The sequence below is a fragment of the Taudactylus pleione genome, unplaced genomic scaffold (assembly GCF_031769625.1).
Source record: "Taudactylus pleione unplaced genomic scaffold, aTauple2 ptg000256l, whole genome shotgun sequence".
In the NCBI taxonomy this organism is placed as follows: domain Eukaryota; kingdom Metazoa; phylum Chordata; class Amphibia; order Anura; family Myobatrachidae; genus Taudactylus; species Taudactylus pleione.
Window position 1 is genome coordinate 15767851 of NW_028284658.1, and position 12341 is coordinate 15780191.

A 12341-nucleotide genomic window follows, 5' to 3' on the forward strand; every position below is an offset into this window, starting at 1 on the left:
TAACAAACGTTTGACTTAGTGATGCTGTGAAAACAATGCACCTCTAAGTCTCGGGTGCGGTGATTCAAAAAAGTTTGGTAACCTCTGCCCTACACAATGCCTAGCACTCATGCTTTCCCTACACTGGTAGGGGCACTGCTCCATCATGCTGGCACCTGTGGCGTCTTATGTTACATAACAGACAACTCTGAAAGCTGGCACATCTCACTATCCAAATACATTGTAGTCCCGATTTTCCTATACACCAGCCCATGGCCTATTACTGTCTTCCAGTACGTTGCTTAGTAGCACAACACCATGTAGGATCTTACAGCAGTATACAGCTCTCAGGTCTATTTACTAAGCCTTGGATGTAAATAAAGTGAACCAAGCTAAAGTACCAGCCAATCAGCTCCTGTCATTTTTCAAACACAGCCTGTGACAAGGCAAGAACCGAATGGCTGGTACCTTATCTCCGTTCACTTTATTTCCATCCAAGGCTTAGTAAATAGTTCCCAAATCATCCTCCAGGCTGAGGCCTAGACAGTACCTGTCTTCTCCACATGACTAGCCCGGACACCAAGCGCTTTCCTGCAGCTCCCCGCTGACAGCAGGCTCCTGAGCGCTGTCCTGCACAGCATGATGTACCGAGGACACAGCCAGCAGCTAGCCAGCGTGTTGTTGTGTAACGGGCAGGGGGCGGTGTATGACCGCGGGTGGAAGGGGGAGGAGGACCGGGTGTGCAGCAGCTTCCGGGAAGGGAGGGGAGAGAGGCCGCAGCGTCATCAGAAAGCTGCAGCAACCCCCGGAGCCCCTGCGCGCCCGATCCGACATTTACAACACAGTACAGTACAGAGTACATTGTCTGACATAGCGGGAGGCGGCTGTAGAGGTGAGTGCGGGGCTACCGGGGGACTATCGGGCCGAGCAAAGGGAGAGCGTGGTGTGGAGAACAGGGCAGGCAGGAGCACAGAGTAAGAGGGCATATACCGGAGAGAGGGCACATACCGCTGAGGACGTGCCGGCACTCTCGCAATCCCCTCTGTGCGCCCAACCTTTTCCTCAAATGTTACAGAGCAACTTGTACATGTCATTTTATACACTCTGCTATAAGTAGGAGCTGATTGCTATGGACAACTTCTCCACTTTATCTCTCTCAAAGGTTTAATAACGAGGTCTATCACTGTAATGCTGGATACACACCTTTGCAACGCTCGGATCAGGAGGTTGCATCTAATGCTGGGCATACACTATACAATTATCGGGCCGATCTGCCTGATATCAGCGGATCGCCCTGATAATTGTACAGTGTACGTGGGTGACCGAGGGTAAAATATCGATCGGTCGGTCATGCCGGATTGTCCAGTTTGTCTGGCCGATGCAGTATTTTGTATCTAAAAGTCGTACGCTTCGGGCAGTATATGCAGACACTGCCTGAGCGACCAACATTTTCCGTCACCATCCAAGTCACGGAACTTCCAGTGAGCCAGTCAGAGATGGAGCCGCTGACTTCCAGTATAGCGGCCCCACTGGTGTGGGAGCAGGTTAGATGAAGCCTATGCTGGGAAACTGGTATATTGTATACAGCGCTGTTCTATTCAAAAGATCAGCGCTTCTAATAGAAAAGAGTAGGGCTGCGACTGGCAAATATTTTTTCATCAGGTGGAGCAGGAATTTTTTTTTTTTTCTACTTAAAAAAACCCCCCAAAAAACCACCTATTAACATTAATGTGCAACATTCAGTGTTTTTACAAATACTTAATAAATAATGTAATAAACACTATTTGTTACAGCACTAAACTGCCTATAAAAGGTTCAGAAATCAATTACAAAAACACATTATTTGTTAACAAAAAATGCTTTATTAATGGATTTCTTAAGTGATAATGTGCATAGTTTAGAGCTGTTACAAATAATGTGCAAAATGTAGTGCTTTTACAAATAATATGCTTCAACAACTTATTATTTAACTAATAATGGGCCTGATTCAGCTTAGGAGTCCAGGATGGAATTGCAAAGCTGCACGCAGGTAACTTTGCAATTCCGTCCTTGCAATTATGTTAATGCAGCAGGAGGCGTCATGTCTCCAGCATGCATTACTCGTCCGAGCTGCTTCCAAGGATGCAGCATCGGATCATTTGTGATCTCATCAGCCGGTTGAGTGACCCATGGGGTCATGCAAGCCGGCCACCACAGATACAGCAAAGAGGCCAAGAAATCTCCGTCAGCTGACAAAGGCCCTGAGACAGAGCGCTCGCTCTGAATCAGGGCCGGCCTTCTTGTTTTTTAGAGCGGCCTCCTGGACGCTCGCATAGCTGTGGGTGACCACCCACAGCTATAGCGAGCGGCCAGGAAGATGGTCGCGATGGTCAAGACCATCGCGAACATCGGGCTTGCGACGAGACCCTTGTGGTAGGGTCTCGTTGCCGCAAGCCCCAGAGAGATTTCGGCTCACAGAGCCCAAATCTCTCCCACTGACATCACTTGTGATGTCAGTGGGGCCGCCCCCAAACGGAGGCGTTCACATGGGAATGCCTCCTTTTGGGCAGCCACTCCCCCGGCCCGCCCACCAAAGGGGGCGTGCTGTCACTCAACATCGACAGCACGCCTCCTTCGGTACGAGACCCGGAGCGACTGTTTGCCCGTCGCTATCCGGGTCTCGCGCTTGCGCACGACGGAGCCGGCTCCGTTGTGCGCACTGGGCCACCATCGACCCGCTTGTGAGCGCAAAGCGCTCGCGAGCGGGTCTGAATCAGGCCCAGAGTTCCTGGCCTCTTCTCTCCCCCCCCCTCCCCCCCAACGGCGCCGACATGCCACCGTTATGGGAAACGAAGGTCGCAGCTGCCTCCTCCCCACCCATAAACATCAGAAGGCTGCCAGTCACTGACAGTCTGTTGCTGCACTGCATGTGAACACGCAGGACTCGTACGGGTCCGGCGCCTGCGCAGATTCTCATCGAGAATCTACGATCAGCAGTGCACAATAAAGTCCTATGTGCATAAATTAGTCCTTTAAGGGCCCATTTAACAATCACAATGCAACCTGGGTGTAATAGTTGCACCCAAACTTGCATTGCTCTATGTGAGAATTTCACTGAAATGCATCAAATAGCACCTGCAGGGAGGAGCCTGACCCTACGATGAGCTTGGAGTGATTCCTGTGCATCTTTTGACCACACATGTGGGAATGGCCAATGCAGGGTAGGGTTCGGTTAGAACCCTATTCTGGTGATATCTGAAAAGTTTAGCTCATAGGCTACAGCAGCACAATGCTATCTTCAGATGGCGTAAGCAGCGGATGTCAAACACTGGATAGCTTCCCATTTCGCAGCTTAGAAAATCTGACTGCATTTGTGGCCCCCCATGGAGGCTGCAGCTGCTGACGTAATTGGAGGGTCTGCAGCAGATAACTGCTACAGAGCCTTCTAACATTTGGGTTATACTTAGTATTTGCAGGTATCCACAGAAAACTGTTATTTTCAGGGAATAGGCTGCAAATATTTAATGTTAAACAGGCCTTTGTTAACCATTCATATAAATAAGGTCCAGATTCAGAGATGGACGCTATAGCATTGTACCTGCATCTATAGACGCAGCTACTGTGCTAGAATATGCTAATGATGCAGGAGATGTCTTGTGTAAATAGGCGCCTCCTTACATGCCTGTGTGGTCCTCTGCTGTGTGCAAAGACTCTGCATCGGATCACTTGTGTGAACATTGGTCATCAGAGTAACCCTCGGGTTTCTCAGGCTGTGCAGGGTTCCAATCTGGTAAATCTGCTTTGGAAGATGCAGACCCCGGCCTCTGTATTCTCAAAAAACGAGGACAACATGCCTCCTATTTCGGGAATGCAGCCCAGCACTGCACTCTCCTCACCTCCAATTGTCCGCAGACTGTCATACTGCTGCTTATGCTGGGCATACACTGCCAGATAAAATGTCTGTCAGACCGACAGACATTTTATCTGGCTGGCTGCCAGCCGCAGATGTCCGCGGCATACACTGTGAGAGAAATCTCACAGTGTATAGCCCGACATCCGCGCTCCGCCCCCGGGGGAGGAGACATTTCCCTGTTCCTTCCGTAGGAAGGAACACAGGAAATGTCTGTCTGTCGGCCGCGCTGGGCATACACTGCCCGATGCGGCCGACAGTTTCCCGGGTAAATATCGCATCGGACGGGCATGCTGGACAATCCAGCATGCCCGACCGAGCAATATTTAACCCTCGGTCGCCCGCATACACGCTGCAATTATCGCGGCGATCCGCCAATATCGGGCGGATCGTCCCGATAATTGCAGAGTGTATGGCCAGCATTAGTAACAGTCTACTGGAACAGTCCAGCTTACTATGAAAATTTGTTTGTTCCTCCCCTGTGAAGGAACAGTAATATGACAGAGCCTGGCAGATTTTATGGAAAAAAAAAATCTGTGGGTTGTGATGAAATATATGTCAGGTATGGCCTAGATATTCTGATGCTTTTAGCAGGTCAGAAAATTGGTCTGTCGGTCTGACAGATATTTTCTCTTCTGCCTTGCTGTCTCACGTCATGGCATTGACCCACATGCTTCTCTGGATTTGATTTTTAACTGACTGGAGGACTAGTGTAATTAATTTGAAGTTTTGCTTTTTTTTTTTTTTAATAAGCCTTGCACGCCCACACTAAAGCGGGCCATACGCGGTGCAATAAAGCAGCCGGTCCGACGGATTGGTACGATTTGGTTGCTCTATCGCACCGTGTATGGGCATGATGTCAGTCCGAGCGTGCACCCGTGGGGTTGTACATCGCACCCCCTGATCTTACTGCAGGTTCAGTCGATCAGGGGATGCGATGTGCGATCCCACCCAGCGTTATGCGGGTGGGGGAGAGGGGAACTTGCATATCGGGTGGTCGGCCACCCGATCGCGCCCTGTGTGGAGGCCGCCCGATATGTTGGACGTCGGATCCCCCGTCGTGTCGCACGGTGCCTATCGCACAGTGTATGGCCGGCTTAACAGGATGACATAATTTTTTTTATCAGAATTTGCCTTTTACTTTCTATATCAGCAGTATTCAACATGTGGCCCTGCCAAGGTTTTAGCAAAACTGCGGCAGGTCATGTTGGGATGTGTAGTTCTACAGCAGCTGGTGGGCTGCATGTTTAATAACCCTGTTCTATACTGTTTTACATTTTTTGTTTTGTCAAATATTGTGATGTTGTTGGTCTGTTTTCATCATGAGGTGTTATGTGATGACGAAGTATTCAATTTTATAATATGAGAAAATTTGAGGATTTGGTTTGATGCTAGTGCTACACATATACAGCCATGGCCAAAAGTTTTGAGAATGACACAAGTATTTGGTTTTCACAAAGTTTGCTGCTTCAGTGTTTTTAGACCTTTTTGTCAGATGTTACTATGGTATACTGAAGTAAAATGACAAGCATTTCATAAGTGCCAAAGGCTTTTATTGACAATTACATGCAAAGAGTCAGTATTTGCAGTGTTGACCCTTCTTTTTCAAGACCTCTGCAATCCGCCCTGGCATGCTGTCACTCAACTTCTGGGCCACATACTGACTGATGGCTGCCCATTCTTGCCTAAGCAATGCTTGGAGTTTGTCAGAATTTATGGGTTTTTGTTTGTACACCCGCCTCTTGAAGATTGACCACAAGTTCTCAATGGGATTAAGGTCTGGGGAGTTTCCTGGCCATGGACCCAAAAATTTGATGTTTTGTTCCCCGAGCCACTTAGTTATCACTTTTGCCTTATGACAGTGCTCCATCATGCTGGAAAAGGCATTGTTCGTCACCAAACTGTTCTTGGATGGTTGGGAGAAGTTGCTCTTGGAGGATGTTTTGGTACCATTCTTTATTCATGGCTGTGTTCTTGGGCAAAATTGTGAGTGAGCCCACTCCCCTTGGCTGAGAAGCAACCCCACACATGAATGATTTCAGGATACTTTACTGTTGGCACACTTGAGGGCATGCCCAACACATACAGAGGTGCTAGGCTTCCCCCAAGCTCTCCCCTCATGGTGAAAAGATGCCATGCGCATACGCACGACATCTATTCACGCGGCGGTGATAGGTCACCGGAGCTTTTCCCACCCACGGGATACTGCGGCCGGTGGGTTGGGGAAAGGCAGAGGGCAGGCTGTTTTAGTGAGGCGCCGCTTAAAGGGCAGGGCGAATTTTGCCCCTTTAAAATCGGGCAGGGTGCCCCTCTAAAACAGCCTGGCAGGAACACTACTAATGGATAATGAAACATCTTAGTCAACATAGAACCAAGGACTGAATGTTGTGTTTATGGTCCTGGACCCTCTACTATGAAGCCAAGCTAAAGATGGTATACATGTTGTCTCTTACAGATGCCGGTCGCAGTTGGTGGGCCCTACGGGCAGTCACAGCCCAGGTGTTTTGACAAAGTAAAGATGGGCTTCATGATGGGGTTTACAGTAGGCATGGCAGCAGGGGCTGTGTTTGGCAGTGTCTCCTGTTTAAGGTGAGCAAGCCAAAATCAGTCTAAGCTGTTATCTGCAGGGATTAAAGTCCTTGTTAAAAAAATACCTCCGTGTATCTGTGTACAAATGTGAATTGACCTTAACATTTCATGAAATTTAAAATCAAATGACTTAGAGCAAGTATCAGAAATTAAGCTAATGTAAGTACTGTAACTGTTTTATTGCCACAGGAAAGCAAAACAGCTATTACTTATTACATTTGCATATGTTACTATTCCAGGAGCAACTGTTTTATTTTCTCCAGAAATGGTTCCAATTTTCAATGTACATTGTGGGCAGAATTCAATTGTTTACACGGTCCGGATCTCCCAGGAGATCGCGGGCCGCTATTCAATTGCTGCCATTATTCGCGCTAATTGCGCCCAAAGTGGTCATGTTTAGCCGCGTAAAGCAGCTACCCCCGACCGAAGTGCTGGGGGCGACCGCGAAAGTGATGTTTGGGCGCCCAAACAGGTCACTTTTCGTACATTTCAGCTCTCACCCCACTGGGGCTGCGAGCTGAAATGGAGTACTGACAGCTGATCGCGCCCGACAGGAGCAACAATTGAATAGCTCCGTCGGGCGTGATGGGGGCTGGAAACAATTGAATTCCGCCCTGTGTATGAAGTCTGACAAAAGTAAACTTGGGGCTGTTGTTGTTGTTGTTTTTTTTTCTTCAATTAAATAACTGGTCCACCTTTAAACATGTAAATAAAGGAGATGGGTTTATTGTAACCCTACATGTGCCTCATGGCGGAACATGTACAGAAAGTTGGGTAAAGTGACACCAACACTAAAGTAGTCTTTGTTTCTGTAAAATATTTTAATTAGGTAATCCCTGTGTATTCATCTGAGAACGCAATATTATAATCATTTATATAGCACCACTAATTTATACAGTGCTGTGCATATAATGTATTTAATTTATATCATTGCCTGCCCCATTGGAACTTACAGTTTAAATTCCCTGACATACTGTACAAGAGTACACATACTCAATTGGGATATTTGTGTCAGAATCCAGTTAACCTTAGCAGTATGTGTTTACTTAACTTGTACTCCTAGTCAGCTTGGGGGTATTCTGGCAAGATACCACTGGGGAAGCATCCACCAGAGGTACCAGATATTCAATGCAAAAATTTAAGTGGTCACTCATTGGTCCAGTAAACGTAAGACTTGTTTATTCATCACATCATCAGTTAATCATAGTCGACTTTCGATTTTAGTCCAAACCCTTGTAACTACAGATATAGTACGATTGTGGGTATTGCAATTTACCAATCTCTATACCTTCTACTGGGCTTATCACTAAAAGCAGGACAGCTCCGTATATGTAAGGTGCTGCTAAATAGCAGGTCTGAAAATATCCATTCTTATTCAATGTTTGTATGAGACAGGTCGAGGTACCCCTACTCAACAGCTGACTTCATAGCTACAGGGTACCCTGGATCCTGGAAGAGGTATATCTAGATGGTGGGTTATCCAAAAGTAGTACAAAGGTAGTAATTAGGGATGTGCAGGCTCGGATAGGTTCGAGTTTGCACGTCGAGTTCGGATTTTTCCCTCCAAAAAAACGGAACTCAGAAAGAGGCAAAACGTCATCTTGCATGGACAAACATCATCATTCTTGGATTTTGTCCAGGAATGATGATGTTTGTCCATGCAAGATGACGTTTTGCCTCTTTCTGAGTTCCGTTTTTTTGGAGGGAAAAATCCAAACTCGGCGTGCAAACTCGAACCTATCCGAGCCTGCACATCCCTAGTAGTAATTATTTAAAGGGGTTGTCTACTTTTGAAGAACCCCTTTTAATAATTATTACCTTCAATTTAGAATTGATTTTGGACATGCCCCTCTCAAATGTATAGCTGGGTACACATCGTCCCTTCTGCTGTGTGTTCTGCATGTCAGATAAGACGATGCAATGAACGACGCGGTGCTGTTACATGCAGTATGTAACAATACATGGGATACACCGGATCGTGCAGCGTGTGCTCTTTGCACATTTTACATCTGCCCCACCTGTATTGCAGAATGGCTTTACCAACTCAGAATCTGCCCCCTAATGTGTGTAATCTATAATGGATGCATTATATAAAGTTGGTGAAACAATGTTTAAATAATATTTGATTGGACTTTGCTGGTTATCTTTTTTTTTTTTTTTAAATCTAAGATATCCGATTACCCAATTTAATATTTATTCAACTCAGAAAGTACTTTACAACATATATGGTCAAACATTTGTCTATAGTAATCGCCAATGGTGTTTTTTCTTTTGCAGATTTGGAATGAGAGGACGTGAACTTGTGGGTGGCATTGGAAAGACCATGTTGCAAAGTGGAGGAACATTTGGGACCTTTATGGCCATTGGGATGGGGATTCGATGTTGATCTTCATTTTAGTTCATTTCTTCTCTATAAATCTATAAAATATTTTGCAGAGTTTATGCACATTGTCTTTATTCAGTATTTAGTTGCATGTCCATGCCCAGTACAAATGTTCTGCAAATCCAACAAGTACTAAAGGCAGTAAGAAAATAACTTAACATTTATAGTTGACTGTTCACCAGTAAAAAATCTAATCAAAATCTAGATTAGCTCTGCTCTGTGTGTTTGACACTTGGGGGTAAAATCACACATTTTCTAACACTTAAACATTGAAATAAAAAAGCATCTGTTAGTAAATGTGTGATTTAGCCCCTGAAACAAGATCGATGATGATCGATTTTAAATAGATAATCAACTTTTAGTAATTTTAAGTCCAAGATATCTGAATCAGTGGTTAGTTAATAGTCCCTACACCTCTCTGACATGCAGAAAGAGTATTGCAGTCTGTTTGACAATATTTCAGAAGTAGCAGTCTCGCCTACCAGAGTGCTGTGCAGCTGGGGCAGAACTATGGGAGACAATGGAGGCGCCTGCCGCCGGGCTCCAGCACTGAAGGGGAACCTCCTCCATTGTCCACAATATATTCACCCCACTTATGGCTGTAACTGCAGTATGTCCCTGGAGTGTACTGTCATGGCCGCTCAATACACGGCACCTCTACCCTACACCTGAGAAGACACCATACACTAGTGGAGAGCTCCGTATCAGACCATCAGCTGCTGCCTCTGTATATCTATAGACTGACCAAACTATAACTTGCCTCCGGGCATCTGGGATGAATTTACGGCTCTGCTGTGCAGTATGTCTTTATACAATTCTTATGATTTAGAAACTGATGTCTGAAAAAATTGGTGGAAAAATAAACACCAAGCACAATATTAATAAATCATAACATATTAGGGTTAGAGTGGGGCCTAGGGTAGTTACTGTTGCTATTTTTTTTTTTATTATTTTCCACTGGTCTCATTCTGAGACTATTTAAGTAAGCTATTCTAGTAGGTACAGCTTTATGCTTTTTATTTTTTCTAACAAAGTTATTATTAAAGCCAATAAAACCTTTTTCTATTAAGTTGGTGTTTTCCTCAAATTAACTATTTTAAATTTCAAAGCTTATTTTACTTGTGTCGTTTGTCCTAGATTTGTCTTGCTAGGTGATTTGAGTTGCAAATTGGTTGTCACACCTCCCACCACACTAGTGAGGTCTATATATTACCAGCATGCCTAAAAGGATCTGTGATATTTGCACTTCGATATAGAAAAAAGTTTGTAACATGGCATTAAAATGAATTCTGCTCACACGAAGAAGCAACCATGATTTTGTAAAAATTCCATTAATAACTGGATGTAGTTATGAGGTCTCAATCCTGACAGCGTAATCCCGGCAAGGGATATAACAGACAGCGAAATACCGACTCCAATGTTAATCCAGACGCCGAACCGATCGTTCTCTCTGCTGGATAAGTATTCACTTAGCCTGGGAATGGGGGGGGGGGGTTAGGTTTAGGGACCCCCGGGGGGGACCTAGGTTTAGGCACTAGGGTAAAGGTTATGGTTAGGTACCCCCCCGGGAGGGTTAGGTTTAGGCACTCATGGGGGGGGGGGGGGGTTAGGCACCCCTAAGGGAGGGTTAGGGTACTTACTTCGGTGTCTGTATTCTGCCGGCATTACAAACCGATTCCATTATTAACATATAGGCATTAATAAGTCAATATATGTTTAAAAGGAAATTCTGTGCACTTGTAAATGGATTAATGAATATTCATTTGGCAGTGGAAAGATGCACTAGTCCATATGAATTTATAATCCAAATAGACAGATGGGCACTGTACATTAGTCTTTAAATGAGTGTCAGATGTATATAGCAGTCTAGTATGGCTCACTACATCAATGTGAGCTCCTTGCTGCATTAGATGGTACTCTATCTGAACCCACTAGTGGCTGGCACAACATGTGTGATGGTTGCTGACTGCATTATCTCAGAGGGATGCCACAGGTCAGAAGCCTCTCTGTGGGGACGCCTGTCCCACATGGTATGGAGCGCTATGTTGCTACGTGGAGATGCCAGTCTGGTGGAATATAAACCGCTACCTTTCTCCTTGAGTTGTCTGCCTTGGAGAGGTACTCAACTCTGTGCTGCTCTGTGAGTGTGCTTCGCGTTTGCAGCTGACTTTTGTGGAACCAGCTTCAGCCAAATGAGAAAGGAATGTTGCTGCCAAGATAGGGGTGAATCTCTGCATGACACGGGACTGGAGCTGCAAGTAATGTCTCATGTAAATGTTCACTAACTTATTTCTCTGCTCTCAGGTGTTTTTTCATAGTGTAATCGCGGTTGCTTCTTTGTGTGAGTAGAATTAACTGCAGCACTATGTTACATACTTTTTTTTGCAGCACTATGTTACATACACCCCCCTCCACACACACACAGTGATCGATTGAAGCATTGACCAAACACAGTCAGGAGGGGCCAGAATACAGGTCGGGATATGAGGGGTTTAGCTAACCCATATCTGTCTGTATATTAGTTGTGTGATCACAGCCTCAATTTAGTGTTCTACACGGTTCATTTGTTTATATAATCTTTTATTTAAAGGTACACAAGTCCAGCATAGTAAAATATTTTCGTGACAAAGAATAAAAAGACATGTTAAACATTAACAAAATGCACCCAAAGTTCTCAATTAGATAACAAATTAGAAACAAAGACAAGCACACAGACACACAAAGGGGATGACCGGGAGAAAAGAAGGAAAGGTAGGGGCACAGGAAGAAAAAGGATATGTATAGACCCAATGGCGCTGCAAAGGAACAATCACTAATACACACACTAATAAGTGTGGTAACAGGTGTTTCACACTGCTGTCATTGGTTGCCAACCATAGAAAAAACAAGAAAAAGAAAATGACAGCGCTGTGAAACCCCAGAGGCCTGTAATTGTGTGATAAAAAAAACAATGTGTGTAATGAAACACAAAATTTATATATATATATATATTCAGCTATATCAGTCACAGTATAACCTATTTAATAGTATAAAATTGATTAATTAAACATGACAAACATTGGCCAATGGTAATAAACGTATAAAATACACAATAATGCAGATAAAATTACAACAATATTATCAATGAAATTGACCAACTGATGTCAATCAAAAAAAGGTAAATAGTTTTCAAAAAAAGCACCACAGTATTAGAAGACAGCTGCCGTTGCTAATAATTCGCATCCCTTATGTGGGAAAAGAATTAATACTGTGTTACTAACAAGATTGTAACATGGATGTCAATCATAATGAAGCAAGTGTAGTTGTCCAAACGCTGGCTGACATCGTGTTAATGAATACCAAAGAGAGTTGGTATGCTCTCTTTAAAGTGTACAGTGTATATGCATATAAGTATTAATTACAGAGCCTGCTTAGACTAACAAATACTATTACAAACATAGAAAATTAATCCAACAATATTTATATAATCTGACCCATATAGGCAATATCAATAGGAGAAAA

At 44.4% G+C, this 12341-nt stretch overlaps 2 protein-coding genes across 2 annotated transcripts in view; one reads left to right on the top strand and one right to left on the bottom strand.

Moving 5' to 3' along the window:
* Nucleotides 1–723, bottom strand: part of NFS1 (NFS1 cysteine desulfurase) — a 58762-nt gene extending 58039 nt beyond the window's left edge. Inside the window, exon 1 of the mRNA XM_088480684.1 lies at nucleotides 530–723. Within this exon, the coding sequence (XP_088336810.1) occupies nucleotides 530–620 (91 nt within the window). The 5' untranslated portion in view covers nucleotides 621–723. The remainder of the gene's footprint in view (nucleotides 1–529) is intronic.
* On the top strand, nucleotides 723–8899 carry ROMO1 (reactive oxygen species modulator 1). The gene is made up of 3 exons (XM_088480685.1): nucleotides 723–871; nucleotides 6324–6457; nucleotides 8735–8899. Exons 2-3 carry the CDS (start codon nucleotides 6324–6326, stop codon nucleotides 8841–8843), a joined length of 243 nt encoding a protein of 80 aa, XP_088336811.1. The 5' UTR covers nucleotides 723–871; the 3' UTR covers nucleotides 8844–8899.
* The last annotated feature ends 3442 nt before the right edge of the window (nucleotides 8900–12341 follow it).